The sequence below is a fragment of the Trachypithecus francoisi genome, unplaced genomic scaffold (genome assembly GCF_009764315.1).
Source record: "Trachypithecus francoisi isolate TF-2019V2 unplaced genomic scaffold, Tfra_2.0 Lachesis_group3, whole genome shotgun sequence".
NCBI lineage: Eukaryota > Metazoa > Chordata > Mammalia > Primates > Cercopithecidae > Trachypithecus > Trachypithecus francoisi.
The window spans coordinates 112,747,621-112,763,379 of NW_022681468.1; the positions used below are offsets into that span (position 1 = coordinate 112,747,621).

General features: G+C 52.7%; 1 protein-coding gene and 1 long non-coding RNA gene across 3 annotated transcripts in view; one reads left to right on the top strand and one right to left on the bottom strand.

Moving 5' to 3' along the window:
• The window catches only part of TMEM266 (transmembrane protein 266), a 151,846-nt gene that overhangs the window by 21,675 nt on the left and 114,412 nt on the right, over positions 1 to 15,759 (bottom strand). For both annotated transcript variants that reach the window (XM_033189321.1, XM_033189322.1), the window contains 3 exons: positions 14,619 to 14,675; positions 13,376 to 13,514; positions 7,940 to 8,055 (listed from right to left, as the gene is read on the bottom strand). In XM_033189321.1, coding sequence (XP_033045212.1) covers positions 7,940 to 8,055; positions 13,376 to 13,514; positions 14,619 to 14,675 — 312 coding nt within the window. The remainder of the gene's footprint in view (positions 1 to 7,939; positions 8,056 to 13,375; positions 13,515 to 14,618; positions 14,676 to 15,759) is intronic.
• Positions 1,441 to 8,720, top strand: LOC117070349. Its single transcript, XR_004431882.1, has 3 exons — positions 1,441 to 2,722; positions 4,878 to 5,117; positions 7,152 to 8,720. It is a non-coding gene; the product is annotated as an uncharacterized LOC117070349 (long non-coding RNA).

The following is a 15,759-nucleotide window of genomic DNA, read 5'->3' on the forward strand; positions in this document are numbered from 1 at the left end:
GTGGCTGTGCCGCCTGCTGTACTGGAACCGGGGAAAAGGTAGGGAATGTTGTGAGCCCACTGGCCTTGTTTTACGGGTTGGGTGACTGTGCAGGCGATGTTTTCTTCTTGGGCACAAAGACCACTTCTGACAGTATCTGCTGCCCCTAGTTGGTACTGTGTAACGGACTCCTGCCAATAAAACAGAGGCAGAGCAATGTCACCGTTTTCAGTCCTGGCCAATAAAAACCTGCTGTGCCCAATTCCCCAGCCTCATTTTCCTATCCACTGACTGGAGAAGACTCAGAGGACTTGGAGGAAGAAGGATCGGCTGGGCTTGGTGGCTCCCACCTGTAATTCCAGCACTTTGGGAGGCCGAGGTGGGCAGATCACTTGAGGTCAGGAGTTTGAGACCAGCCTGGCCAATATGGTGAAATCCCGTCTCTACTAAAAATACAAAAATTAGCCAGGTGTGGTTGCACATGCCTGTAATCGCAGCTACTCGGGAGGCTGAGGCAGGAGAATCGCTTGAACCCGGGAGGCAGAGGTTTCAGTGAGCCGAGATCATGTCACTACACTTCAGCCTGGGTCTCAAAGCGATATTCCATCTTGAAAAAAAAAAAAAAAGTCACAAAATGGGAGCAGCCTGGAGGCCTGAGTGATTTGTGTGGAACAGAGGGTCCCTCCTCCACCCTGACCCATTGCAACCTGCACTGGACTATGATGAGAGTGACAAATGTACTCCTCCTACGTTAGGACACAGGTTTCTGGATTTGCCAGATGCAACAACGGCTGTTACTCACCCTAACTATCAGTGACTCAGGCAGACTCCTCTTTCTGGTGCAGGGAAATGGACATTGAAGCCCTGGGTTCCTTTCCTAGTCCCTCCATGAAAAACTGCAGGATCTGGGCAAAGAACAGCCTCTCTGAACCTCAGTCTTTCCACGTGGAGGGATTAATAGTACCCAGCCTGCCAACTTTCACCATCAAGGGAAAAATGAGCTAAAACATGACAGTGCATTTGTGAATGAGCAACCATCACACAAATACACTTAGTAGCATTTTTATTCTCTTTTCTTTTTTTTTTTTTTTTGTGACTCAGTCTCACTCTGTCACCCAGGCTGGAGTGCAGTGGCATGATCTCAGCTCACTGCAAGCTCCACCTCCCAGGTTCACGCCATTCTCCTGCCTCAGCCTCCCAAGTAGCTGAGACTACAGGTACCCGCCACCACACCCGGCTAATTTTTTGTATTTTTTTTTTTAGTAGAGACGAGGTTTCACCATGTTAGCCAGGATGGTCTCCATCTCTGACCTGCCTGCCTCAGCCTCCCAAAGTGCTGGGATTACAGGTGTGAGCCACCGCACCCGGCTGGTCTTTTTTTTTTTTTTTTAACCCTTACTGAGAGCCTCCAGTGGACCAGATTTAATTTGATGCATATGGCATCCACATGATGTAGGCCTTGTTACCGCCAGTTTTCCCAATGAGAAGCTGAGGCTCAGGGGTTAAAAGGGAGACGACTGGTCACTGGTGGAGCTGAGGTTTGAATCTGGCTTGCTGGCTCCCCGAATAAGAGGATTCTTTCCACTTCTCCAAACTCCCCGATAAGGGACTCACCTTTCCCAAGGTCTAAGGATGTCCTAAGGGGCTCACAGGTCCCACTGGTCTCCTTGGAGGCTGGACCTTGAGTCATCCCAGATTGAGCCTCATCCCTCAATATTTTGCCAATGACCTCAGGGTGAACGGTGCTGAGGAAGGACAGCTTCAGAGAAGAGAAACTAACTTTCACAGTGGGCCAGGTCAAACCGTACTATTTTGTACCAAAAGCTGTTACCAGGCTTAAAGGGGAAAGAAACTTCAGAATGCGTTTCGGAACTAGAGTGAGATCCGCACATGGAGGTACATAAAATCTCAGAGGTGGTTTTGTGAGATGAGTCAGAAGAGTATATCGCTGCATTGATTTAACCACTGCATCTAAAATGGCTTTGGTTTCTGAAGCAGCCAGGACAGAAAGACAGACAAGGCATCCACACCGTCTTTCTGAAGGGCAGCCTCTAGCATCGTGACTTTGGAATCCATCTGTGTACCAGCAAGCCTAACTCATAATGAAATTCTGGCCAAGATCCACCCCTCACCAAAAAATAAAAAAATAAAAAAAAGAATGAAAAGGAACTTCCACCTAAGGAATTGCTGAATTCAGGGGTCAGAGGCCATGTGCTTCTATCACAGCAGTGGGGAGTCTGGAAGGGACTGCAGAAGGCATGGCCAGGGCTTTGGAATGGTATGACTGACCAGCAGAGAGTCCTCCTTCCATCCCGGGATGCTCTAGGCACCCCTCCCCAGGTAGGGATCTGTTAAGGATGGGGTGTGCCCACAACCAGAAGAGATCAAAGGAATGAGGGAAGCAGTGAAGCCTGTCTCCCTGTCAAAGCCAGAGGGCCAGTGTGATCCAGGAGGGAAGGCACTGGAATGAGCGACAAGAGACCTGTTTTTGTCCTGGCCTCATAACTGCTGTGCCACGTTGGGCTCACCCATCCCCTTCTCTGAGCCTCAGATGCCCCATCTGCCAGATCCTGGATTGGGCCAGCTGCCCTTCCAGGGGCCTTTCATCTGTTATATAAGGTGGTTCTGGAGCACCCTGGGTGTGGGCCTGTGGCAAGAAATGTAGCACAGAAGATGAAGTGAATCAGATATTCATGCAAGAAACTGGCCAACAGGCTCATCTGAGAGTCTCCACAGGGTCACGGTAAGAAGCAACGTAATCTTTCTTAAAAAGTTAAGATGGGCTGGGTGTGGTGGCTCATACCTGTAATTGCAACACTTTCGGAGGGTGGGGGGGGAGTAGATTACCTGAGGTCAGGAGTTCGAGACCAGCCTGGCCAACATGGTGAAACCCTGTCTCTACTAAATATACAAAAATTAGCTAGGACTGGTGGCGGGCGTCTGTAATCCCAGCTACCCGGGAGACTGAGGCAGGAGAATCTCTTGAACCTGAGAGGCGGAGGTTGCAGTGAGCTGAGATCACGCCACAGCACTCCAGCCTGGGCGACAGAGTGAGACTCTGTTTCAAAAAAAAGAAAAAAGAAAGAAAGTTAAGATGAAGAAACAGAGAGTAACTGTGCAGTGGAAACACCTGACCCACGCTGCCCCAGCCAGGTGATCCAGGTAACATCACAGTGAGAAGTCACGCGGCCAGCATGTCCTCTTGATGTGACATGATGAGAATGGTACTTTCCCTCTGCAGTCTTCCTCCCAAAACCCACAACCCCAGGCTTACCCTGGGAAAAACATCAGATGAATCCCAGCAGAGGGGCATCCTGTAAAACACCTGGCCAGTACTCCCCCAAAACCCTTCAGGTCATTAGAAACAAAGTCGGAGAAATTGCCACAGCCAGGAGAAGCCTAAGGAGACATGCTGACTGAATGTGATGTGGAGCAAATAGAGGACCTAAAAGATTAAATACTAAGAAAATCTGAGTACCGTATCAATGTGGGTTTGTTCACTGTAACAAATGATAGTAGCGTATGATGTTAATAATGGGTAGCCAGGCACAGGGGATACGGGAAACTCTGCACCTGCTTCACTATTTTTTGGTAAATATAAAACTGTTCTAAAAAATAAAGTTTATTTTTTTAAAAAAGAGCTGGGTGAAGTTGTGGCAAATAGTTGTACAAACAAATCCCAGCAAGAGAGCAAGGGAGTGCAAAGTGTTTTTTTTTTTTTTTTTTAAGAGACAGAGTCTTGCTCTGTGGCCCAGGCTGGAGTGCAGTGGCGTCATTACAGCTCACTGCAAGCCTCAAGCTTCTGGCCTCAAGTAGTCCTCCTGCCTCAGCCTTTCAAAGCACTGGGATTACAGGTGTGAGCCATTGCGCCAGGCCAGGTGTTGTATTTAAACTTGGACCCTAACACATTTCATTGGTAAATGTCAATTTTTCAGGCAGCATACGTGAATTCAGTTTGGAAATAGCTTCATTATACTCTGAGAATTCCAGCAAGGAGAGAGAAAGAGTTTATCACAAAGAATACTAGACTGCCCTGGAATGGGGTTGGGGGTGCCATTGAGACCACTGAGGGGAGCCAGGTCTGTGCCTGCAGTATAAGATACCCTATGCATAATCTGATCAATGTTTTCGCCGAGTGCTAAGAGGTGCCATGAGTAGGAAAAAGGAAGCTGAACATGATGGGCTGGAAGAGAACAGTGTTCACAGTTAGCACACCTGGTTCTATGCCCCCTGGACTAGCTGTGTGCTGCCTGGGCGAGCCGCCACCACTCAGTTTTCTTATTTGTAAAATGGGTGTGTGGGGCAGGTGTGGTGGGGCTGGTGGACTCCCATTAGTTGTTACCCATCACATGTCAGGCTTTAGGTTACGCGATCTCATCACCATCCTTCAAGGATTCTATTACTACACACATTTTTCAGATTAGGAAAACCAAGGCCTGTAAATGTCCCATTAATGCCCAAAGCCACAAGGCCAGTAATTGTTCTAAAGAGAGACATACCTGGGTTCAAAGCCAGCTCAAAGTCTATTTAGAACCAAGTCTATTCTAAATCATTCCATGGGCTGCTGTCTCTAAAGGTCTAGCCATCCCTGACATTCCAGGGCCCACAGTCTCACTTCCTCCAGAGTATCTGTTACCCAGTCAAGTCTCAAGCCTGTATTTCAGGCCTGAAAATACAGCTGCGAGCGAGGCGCCTGTCTGCTTCGCTCTGTGGAGCGGGCACCACGGACTCCAGGAGAGCAGCCCTCCTGGTCCCTCTGGCCAGGCAGCCCCCCACCGTTCCTGGCGGCCCCGCTGGGAGTCCAGCCTGTCTGGCCCTTTCTGCTGTCTTAACTAAGATGACAGGGTTCAGGTGTTTTTTAAATTAAAATGGTTTGTTTCTGTTCATCTCTTTTCCAGATGTCACTACCTGGAGGGAATCTGTCTTTATTTATTGGCTCTTTCCTGTGCAGAATGCAAGGGAGTTTCCCTCTGGCTGAGATCCCCGGGAAGGAGGCCACATGTGGAGAGTGACTTGAACCAGGATGGCAGGAACCTGGGGTCCCCGGGGGGCTCCAGACAGAGGTCATGGTGGAAACCCTGGGAGGTGGGGTTGCCGTTAGGATTTTCTCCTGGCCACGTGGCACATGTGTGGCTGAGGTGAGGCCAGTGGCAGGGTCAGTGCATTCCCTGCTGGGCTGGGAGGCTGCGAATTTATGAGGGGAGGATGCAGCCCTAAGTCTGTGTCTTTCCCGTTGCCAACTGCCGTGAAGTAGAGCATTTGTTTTCCTATTTGACAGCAGAATGAGAACTGCCTGATCGGCTTCCAGCCGCTTTCTGGATGACACCCTGCGCTTTCCTTTCCCCACTTCCCTGCAGCCCCCTCTGCCTAAAGCCAAGCTTCTCTCACCTTCTTCTTCAGCCTCTGTCCCCAGCCTTCCTATCTCCACCCTGCCCTCTCCATCCAGCCTCCAACAGCAGCTGGAAGGCTCCATCAACAACTCACATCTGAGCAGATCCCCCAGTCCTGCTTTTAATCCTCCAGGCTTCCTCTGTCCCAGCAGGATAAAGCCCAAACTCTCCGGTCAGCCACGGAGCCCCTTCCCAAGCCTGTCCCCAATCCTCCTGCTGCCTCGCTCTGCTCACCCTCTACATGGCCCACTGCACCCACTCCCACACCCTACACTATTCCCTCTGCCTGGCAGCCTTCTCCCTGGGGCCCTGCTCTACATCAGCGTCTCTGGAAAGCCTTCCCCACCCTGGCCTGCAGAGCCAGGGATGTGCCTGTGTGATGCAGGCATTGCACCAGATTTCCACTGCCTATTTACAGGCTGCTAACCCCCCTGAGTCACCCAGAGCCCCGTGAGGACAACGGCCACACCCTGTCCTGAGTGGCATCTGCATGCCCGGCACAAGCCCAGCACAGAGCAGCTCTGGACAGTGCTGGCTGACCACTCGATATGGCGAGAGAATGAATGAAGCTGATGCCAGCTCCTCAGGGTGGGAATGCTTCTCTTCCTAGTCTAGGATTCCATAGCCTGCCCTGCTCTCAGGACACCTTGGACAACATGCCCCTGAAGGCCGTGTCCCCTGATGACCCCTCTTGTTATGCACAGGCATTCTGTGCGAAACAAAAGGTCATAGTGTTCCCAAAGCATATAAAAAGATTGGTTTCTTGACAGACATTCCGAGGAGATGATTCTGAAGACAGTGTGTGTGTGTTCCTGTGGGGACATTTCCCAGGATCACTTTGTAGTGACATTCCACAGACGTGTCCCCCACCCCAAAACTATGAGATGTTGAGGTTGGTCAGGGAGCCAAGAGGTAAACTGAATATGCATTTACCAAGACCCGCAACACACACTGAATACGCATTTACCAAGACCTGCAACGCGTGGAGTGCTGGCTGGGGCTGGAGCATGGATGTGAGTTGGACAAGGCTTGCCTTCAGGGGGCATCCATTTCAGTGGGAAGAGCTGCCCCAGGTATAAAGGAGCACTGATCATGGCCGTGAGTGCCCAGTGCCCTGTGAATGCAGACAAGTGAGGGCAGCTGTGGGGCTGGGGGAGGGGGTGCAGAGACTGCTGATGGGGGGAACACGCTCTGTAGAGAGGCCAGGACTTGAATTAGACAGACAAAGCTTGCAAGGGGCGGGGATTTAGGCAAGGGGCACCGTGCAACCAAATCCCAAGAGGTGGCATGGGACAGGGCTTGTCAAAATGACAGGTGACTCCACTTGGCACAATCAGGGTGTTTATGCACCAGACACATGAGACAGGAGGTTGGTGGGACGGACGGACACATAATGGGCCCATACGCCAGGTTAGACCTCATCCCTGAGACCCCCTTGGAGACTGCCTGGGCACCCAGCAATGGGGGAGGAAGAGGGAGCCCAGGGGTGCCCATCCTTACTACACTGCAAGCCAGAAGGACTCAGTGCCCACGTCAATATGAGGCCACAGGCATTCCTCTACTTTCCCTGGCAGGACATGGGCTGGAAGACAGCCCGTGAAGAACTCGCCTGGCCCTGGGCACGGAGAGCCATAGGCTTGGTGTCTCTGGCTTGTGTAGTTGGGGGCAGTGGCCCTGCCCCCTCCCCAGAATCCGTGGGGCAGAATGGGAATGACCATGCATGCCCATCCCCCACATTCCCACCACCTTGCCAGTCCCCTCAGTAGCATTCCCACCTTACAGCCTGGGACCAGACCCTTCCCAGCACCCAGAGCTGCACTTCTACAGAGCTCTCAGCCTTGCTGTGGGTTCCAGCAGCCACCCCCTCCTGAGCACCCCAATCCCCTTCCTCTGAACTCCTCTGTCCCACTCACATGGGAGCAGCCACATCATCTTACAGAGGAAGGACCTGAGGGCAGAGGGGTGGCCTGACTTGGCTGGAGTCCGGAGGGGTGGGAGCAGCAGGGCTAGGCCTTGAATGCAGGCCTCTGGATGCCTGACAGGGTGCTCCTGGCCCAGTTGCCAGTCCCCCTTGCCTCTGTTGAGCCCATCCTTGCAGGGCCCACCACCTGCCTCTCTGAGTCTTCATCACGGCTCCTGGAGGGTGGAGAGCACCACTAGCACCTTTCTGGGGCTCTGGGCGTCCTACATGGCAATGGACACACTATGGTGCCCAGCAACCCTCAGCAGACAGAATTAGCCACTGGCTTAAGAGACCAACCATGTCTCCGAGAAGACTCTGATGAACTGAGGGGGCGACCTGGCAGGCTCAGGTCGGGGAGCTGAAGAGTCACCGTGCTGCAGTGGAAAGAACCCTGGCCTGGGAGTCAGGGTTGAGTCCATGCCTAGCTGGGCTGTACATCAGCGACCCTGGAGATGTGCCCCCTTCTCTGGTTCCCCATGAGTCCAACAAGGGGCTGGAGGAACTCCCTGACCTCTGGTGCCCCTGCAGCTCTAGCAACCCATGGCTTTAGGCACTACCAGTGTCCCCAGCAAGACCATGGACAGAGCCGAAAGCGGTGGTGCATTACCCCTTGCTCCTGACAGATCTGCGTCAGCCTCTCCAGCTGCTCATCTTGGATGACCTTGGCCTTCTCGTACTGCTGGATAACCATCTCCATCTCCAGCTTCACTGGCAGGACGTAGGCTGGAAGACAGAGACAGCCCTGTAAAGAATTCAGCAGTGGCAGGGCTTGGGCTGGGAAAGGGCTGACCCAGCATTTAGCCAGCAGCAGGTTCGAGGCCCTGGGCCAGTTCTGTGGATCTAGAGGGAGAAATGTCCAGGTACCCGACAGCATCCAGAAAGTACAGAGGGCTACAACCTTTACTCACAGTGGCCAGGGTAGTTGTTTTCCTGTTTTCCATAGTGCTAGAACCCATACTTTTGGGCTGTGTGCACAGCTGCCTGGAATAAAGACTATTTTCCAGCCTCCTTTGCAGCTATGGGTGGTCACAAGACTACCCTCTGGACCACAGGATGCTAGTGGAGGTGGCAGGCAGCAGCTGCAGCAGCCTTCTTCACAAAGGAGCTGGGGCCAGTGAGGATGGGGCAGCCCTGCAGCCCGCACACACTGGCAGAAAGGAAAACGATGCAACCACTTAGGGAAACGGTTTGTCCGTTTTTTGGAGTGTTAAACAGAGAGTGACCATGTGACCCAGAAATTCCATTCCTAGGAACCTTAGGGGAAGGAAAACATGTGTCCACACAAAACCTCACACATGAGCGTTCATAACAGTACTATTCCTAATAGCCAAAAAGTAAACATAACCCAAATGTTCATCAACCGGTGAATGCATCAGCTGTGGTCTAGCCATGCAGTGGAGCACTACTTGGCAATGAAAAGGGATGCAGTACCACCACCAGCCACAACACAGATAAGCCTCAAACACAGGATGCTAAATGAGAGCAGCCAGACACAGAAAAACCACATGTCGCATGATTCCATTTATATTAAATGTAATGGAACAGAACAGGCAACTCCATAGAGACGGAAAGCAGCTCAGTGCTTGCCTAGGGCTGAGGCGGACATGGGAAGTGACTGCCGATGAGTGTGGGCTTTCTCTTAGGAATGATGAAAACACTCCAGACTTAGATTTTTTGCTGATGGCTACAGAACTCTATGAATATACTAAAAACCACTGAATTGTGAACTTTTATTTTATTTTGAGATGGAATCTTGCTGTCACCAAGGCTGGAGTGCAGTGGTATAATCTCAGCTCACTGCAGCCTCCACCTCCCAAGTTCAAGTGATTCCCCAGCCTCAGCCTCCTGAGCAGCTGGGATTACAGGTGCCCACCACCACACCTGGCTAATTTTTGTATTTTTAGTAGAGATGGGATTTTACCACCTTGGCCAGGCTGGTCTCAAACTTCCGACCTCTAGTGATCCACCCACCTCAGCCTCCCAAAGTGCTAGAATTACGGGCATAAGCCACCATGCCTGGCTGAATTGTGGACTTTAAATAGGTGGATTTTATAGCACGTGAATTATATTTGGATGAAGATGTTTAAAATAAGAAGGCAGTGCGCCTTCCTTTTGACTCTTTATCTTCTTCTCTTCCTCCTTCTCCTTGGCTAGGATGAGAATGTGATGGCTGGCACGGAAGCAGCCATCTTGGACCATGAGATGACTTTGAAAAGTAGGCTAAGTGCAGCAGAGCAACAAAACAGAAAAACAGAAGGAGCCTGTGCTCTTGACTACAGGGAGTAAGTGACTGTAGTCAAGGCTATATCTGTCTTGGGCCACCTTCCTACAGACTTTTTTTTTTTTTTTTTGAGGCGGAGTCTCGCTCTGTCGCCCGGACTGGAGTGCAGTGGCCGGATCTCAGCTCACTGCAAGCTTCGCCTCCTGGGTTTACACCATTCTCCTGCCTCAGCCTCCCGAGTAGCTGGGACTACAGGCGCCCGCCACCTCGCCCGGCTAGTTTTTGTATTTTTAGTAGAGACGGGGTTTCACTGTGTTAGCCAGGATGGTCTCGATCTCCTGACCTCGTGATCCGCCCGTCTCGGCCTCCCAAAGTGCTGGGATTACAGGCTTGAGCCACCGCGCCCGGCCCAGACTTTTTTTTTTTTTTGAGAGAGAGTCTCACCCTGTCATCCAGGCTGGAGTGTAGTGACATGATCTCAGCTCACTGCAACCTCTGCCTCCCGGGTTCAAGCCATTCTTAATGCCTCAGCCTCCCGAATAGCTGGGAGTACAGGTGTGTGCCACCACACTCAGCTGATTTTTGTATTTTTAGTAGAGACGGGGTTTCACTGTGTTGACCAGGCTGGTCTCAAACTCCTGACCTCAGGTGATCTGCCTGCCTCAGCCTCCCAAAATGCTGGGATTACAGGCATGAGCCACCATGCCCGGCCTGCAGACTTTCATGTGAATGAAATAAGCTTCTTTGTTGTTTAAGACACTGTTATTCTGAGTCTGTTACTCAGATGATCCTATTTATAACTGGTATAGTGGACCCAGAAGAGAAAGGCTGATCTCTGAGGTTGAGGGCCCCATGCTCCATCAGCCAGCAGTAGTCCCATGGACACCTCCCTTGGTGGTTCTGTGGGCTCAGAGTAGCTCTGGGCTCCTGGGAAGTCTCAGTGTCTACTCCTGACTTTGACACAGCCTTTCCCCTCACACTGTTCCCACACCAACCCTTCCGGACTCTTCAGAAGCCTCGGTCACATGACTCTCTTGCCCCTGATTTATAGAACCCTCCACGTTTCCTCTCTCCCAGTCTCCTTTCCACCCACAGTCTCTGCACCTCCACATATTTCCTGGCAGTTGCAGGAACCAGCAGAGAAGAGACACTGGGACTTTTCTGCTTGCTTCCAGACTTGCGGGCTGGCCATGTGTCCCTGAGACCCATCTCCAGGTCCAGAGGCCTGCCGCTGCCTCCTCAGATCTCTGCTGAAGCCAGTTCACACCCAGGGTTATTCTGCAAGAGTAGTAAATTAACGTCCATCTGTTCACCAGCATGTCTCTCTCCTGAGGCTCCCCGGTGGCTCCGCGATGCCTGACGTGTCAGGAAAAGGGCGGGACAGCTGGGAAGTGTGTCACAAAGGGGGCTCTCAAAATCCATTAGTCTGAGGGTGTGCAGCTGTCCACAGCTGGAAGAAAGACCCAGAGATGCTGTTCCTACCCTGAGCGGGGTGGATGTTCTCATGGACAGAGCCAAGAACTGGGCCCTGAGCAGACTGCAGGGAGTGAGCAACTGAAAGAGTGCTGGTGGGTGTCAGGGGTCCTAGGCTCCACTTGTGGTCCTGAGCCTGATTCACTAAGTGACCCTCATCCTTCTTTGCCTCAGTTCCCCCATCTGTCAAATGAGGGGAGTGAACCAGGTGATCTCCCAGAGCCTCCCCAGCCTTCCGAAGGCTTCTGAAGTGAGACTCAAACACATTCCAGTTTGATGAAGATTCCCTATTAGGGGACCCCTGACAAGATGTCGGCATCTTCATCAGGACCAAACCCACAGTGTTCGCGGGGTGGAACACAGGGTGAGGCCCAAGGAGAGGGAGCCCGCCCTGAGGATGACAGCTTCTGCCTTGCACCTGCTGGGCAAATGCTGATGGAATAGTCTCATGGCTACAATTTCTATCATCTGCAATCAAAATTCAGGGCTGGAAAAGACCATGGCATCTATCCCAGTGGTTTAAAAACTGTGCTCCAGAAGGCCTCGCAGTTCCTTAGAGGTGCCTCAGAGGGCAAGGGAGAAGACAAGGAGGTGGGCTGTGAGGCCCCTCCACTCCAAGTCAACCAAAGCAGCTCCACTTGCAATCTCTTTTACCGATTGGGTATGATTTTACTGAAGAAGGCTTCGCTGTCAACCAAACCAAACCAACAAAACATCCTGGGAACCACTGTCTATACAACCTCCTGGTCACTCTAGGGGTACCTCTCTTGGAGGCTAACCAGCCCACTATGAGTGGCTCTATTCCTTATCTGGCTGATGGGGCATGGGCCTCTTCTTCCTGTCCTCAGGGACCAAGGACCACCCTCTGGAGCCCAGCAACCTGAGTCTTCCCTCTTCTGTAAGATGACTTCAGTGACCTGCCTGTGTCATCATCCTCTGGGCCACCCCCCACCCCAAGTATCCTGCACCATTCTCCAAGGGTGGGTTTTCTGTCCCCCAGGTCCTCTGGGCCACATACTCTTTTTTTTTTTTTTTTTTTTTTTTTTGAGGCGGAGTCTCGCTCTGCCGCCCAGGCTGGAGTGCTGTGGCCGGATCTCGGCTCACTGCAAGCTCCGCCTCCCGGGTTCACGCCATTCTCCTGCCTCAGCCTCCTGAGTAGCTGGGACTACAGGCGCCCGCAACCGCGCCCGGCTAATTTTTTTGTATTTTTAGTAGAGACGGGGTTTCACCATGGTCTCGATCTCCTGACCTTGTGATCCGCCCGCCTCGGCCTCCCAAAGTGCTGGGATTACAGGCGTGAGCCACCGCGCCCGGCCTCTGGGCCACATACTCTGATCTGTCACCACCTTCTGGAAACACAGGAGCCACCCAGGTCAGGGCACAGCTTTCCAGACAAGGGTGGCCCAGTGGGGAGGCAATGATAAAGCAATGACAAAGGAGTGGACCAGATGCTTTCTGCGAATGGAGACCCAGGGATGGAAAGGCATGTCACTGAAGATGACAGAAGCACAGGCCAAAGGCCAGCCCCTGCCAGCATCTCTCTTCTCTACTTGTTTGCAGGTCAACGGGCTTATGGGCACCCAGCTTGTCCTTGGTGGACTCAAAGATGAGATAGAGCCTGTAGGGAGCAAGGCCTTGACTAGATGACCTGGATAGAGCCAGTGGTGAGGCTGGAGGCCATCAGGGAGCCAGCAGCAGGTGTGCACTGAGACACTCAGGGTGTAAAAGTCTGCTCCTGGCCGGGCGTGGTGGCTCACGCCTGTAATCCCAGCACTTTGGGAGGCCGAGGCGGGCAGATCACGAGGTCAGAAGATCAAGACCATCCTGGCTAACACGGTGAAACCCCGTCTCTACTAAAAATACAAAAAATTAGCTGGGCATGGTGGCGGGCACCTATAGTCCCAGCTACTTGGGAGGCTGAGGCAGGAGAATGGCGTGAACCTGGGAGGCAGAGCTTGCAGTGAGCCGAGATCGCACCACTGCACTCCAGCCTGGGTGACAGAGCGAGACTCCGTCTCAAAAAAAAAAAGGTCTGCTCCTTCCAGAACGACAGGCCCTGCTCTAAGGGCTTGCGTGGAGGCTGGCCCTCCAGGCTCACAGTAAACAGCTGCATGGGAATGAACACGTGGCCCCCAAATGGGAGTTGGGAAGTTCAGCGTGTGCATGCAACACCTGGGCAGTGTGCATGACAGTGAGTGAGCAGGGACAGCTGGCCCCTCTCCCTGCTGACAATTTCACCTTCCACCCTGATGCCAGCAGGGCGTACCCTCATCACACGGTGTCTCCTCTCAGTGACAGCCCCAGTTTCTGGAGCAGCCCCACTGACCACATCCCCCTCGGGCCACTCACCATCAATGACCCTCTTCACCCTCCAGATCCGGAGCATGATGATGAGGCTGATGGCATCCCAGGGGCTCCTGGGTCCATTGGCCACAGTGGACGCCACCATCGGAGCCAAAGATAGGATGATCACAGCCCCGTCAAACACCTGTGAGAGGAGGCGCATTTCAGTGCCCTGGGCTCTGCCGTGTGATTGGGACCAGGGGTCAGTCAGGCAAAGCAGCTGGTGCTGCTCAACTTCTCCAGCAGCCCGGGGCCCCACCAGAAGGCCATCCCATCCTTGGCAGCCCCTCCTGACCCTCGTGAGTCTTTAGGGGCCTCCTCCTCCTAGATGTTCTCCTGAGTGCACTCTGTCCTCCAAGTGACCTCAGCCCATCTCCAGCCCTTAGTTCAGATGGCCTTGGGCTGTCTTGCCCCTTCTCAAGATAAGGTCTGCACTCTGTATCCCAGACCCTCGGCAGAGGCCAAGCTGGATCCCTCCTTGGCAGAGCAGGGGCTGAAGGCAGGCTCAGGGTGTCTCCTTCCCCAGGGGGAACAGAAGCCTGGAGCCCACATCGCAGCTCTGTCCAGTGCAGAGTCTCTAACCCTCCAGGGAGGCAGGGCTAGGCAAGGAGGGGGCCCAGCCTGCACAATGAAGCCTTGGGCCCCGCCCTTCCGTCTGCCTGCCCTAGCCTGGCCGTGTTCTAAGCCATCCATCGGCCAGGCCCACTGTGTCGGATCCCAGCACTGAGCCAAAGAGGCTGAAACATAGATGGAGAGGTGAGGAAGCAGTGGGCAGCAGATCTTGACCATCTTGCCTTGCCTGTGTGCACAACGCTGCTAGTGACAGCCAGGCCTCCCTGACCTCTTCCCACCCACCACGCCCCATCCTCGTGGCAGGAAGCAGAAGGGAAACCCAGCCTGAGAAGCACGTTGACAGTTTCCCACTCAGCTTTCCATTTAGGGTGAATTTATTTGTTTTAAAACACATTTCAAAAGCTTTTCAAATTGATTCAAATTGTAAAATTTTTCAGAACTTCAAGGAATTCTGCATTCCTTTTAACATTCTAAAGAAATGTTTTAGAACATTCCTTTGCTGAAAACAGTCTCAGTTCCCCCTCCCTGCCCCACCCAACATGTGCAGCCACAGAGGTCAAGTGGGAGAAGGAGCCAGCCTTTTTGATGGTGTCCACCCTGGGATGGATGGGACATGATGTTTTCCAGCTTCCAGGATGGCTGAGTGAGGGCTTTGGGGGTGGACATTGGTCTTTACCTCTATTTTGTTTTCGATGTAATCCCAGATCCCAAGCACCACAATCCGTAGAACAGTCTGAGGAAAGGAAGTGAGAAAGTGATTATTCTCCAGGTCTTCCTCCAGCTGAGAAGATTCCAGAGCTCAGCATTCAGAGCTCTGCTTCCGCATTCAGTAAAAGGAAAAGGTCTCCGCCATCTCCTAAGCATTTCTCAGCCCCTGTGCCCTCTCCACTCCCACTGCCAGTGCCCCACCTCCAGCCTTCATGGTGGGCACACCTCCTGCTGGCTCCTCTGCCTGCAGGCTCAGACCCCCCATCTCTGTGCTATCCCCTGGGCACTCCTGATGCCATCTTCAGTGCTCCCTGTACAGACAGAATACACTCCAAATCCCTCGGAAGGATATTAAGACCCTGCCTGCCTCACCTGTGTCATCTTTCGCCACTCCCGTCATGCTGCAAACCACTTACGAATCTTCAAATATACAAGCTCTCTCTCTCTCATGGCCTTGTCTTTGCATGTGGCAAAAACTGCAGTTGACTCCCCTCTCCACTCCTTGGCCCCAAATCTCTTCCCTCCTTCCTGTACAATAACTGAAGCTCCAGCATGGCCACCCAACTAAAGACTACATTTCCCAGCCTTCCTTGCATCTGGGAGTGGCCATGTGACTACATTCTGGCCAATGGCTAGCAACCAGAAGCACCAAGTACAACTTTCAGGTTGTGCCCTTAAATGAATTAGGCTCCTCCTCCTTCTGTCTTCCCAAGGCCTAGAATTGGGTGCATAAGTGTGATGGTGTGCCATCTTCAACCAAGGAGGGCCAGGCCGCAAGACAGAAGCCTGCTGGGTCCCCAACAGCCCCAAGCCTTACCTATCCACTTAATGTGTTTTTCCATGAGAGAGATATGGACCTTGCCTTGTTTAAGCCTCTGTGTTTTGGTTTTCTTGTTACAGCAGCTTGGCCTGTGCCTGAGCCAGCAGGGCTTTCCCCTTCCTGTCCTGGCTTAAACGTCACCTCCATGAAGCTCTTGCACACTCCCCGGCTCAGCTGGTGCCTCCTTCCTGAGTGTTCTTATGGTCCCTGGGCATCACCCTCCCACAGCACTTCCTTGTACCTTGTGCTGATTCCCTCCCCATCCCCCAGTGGAGGCTCAAGGGACCTG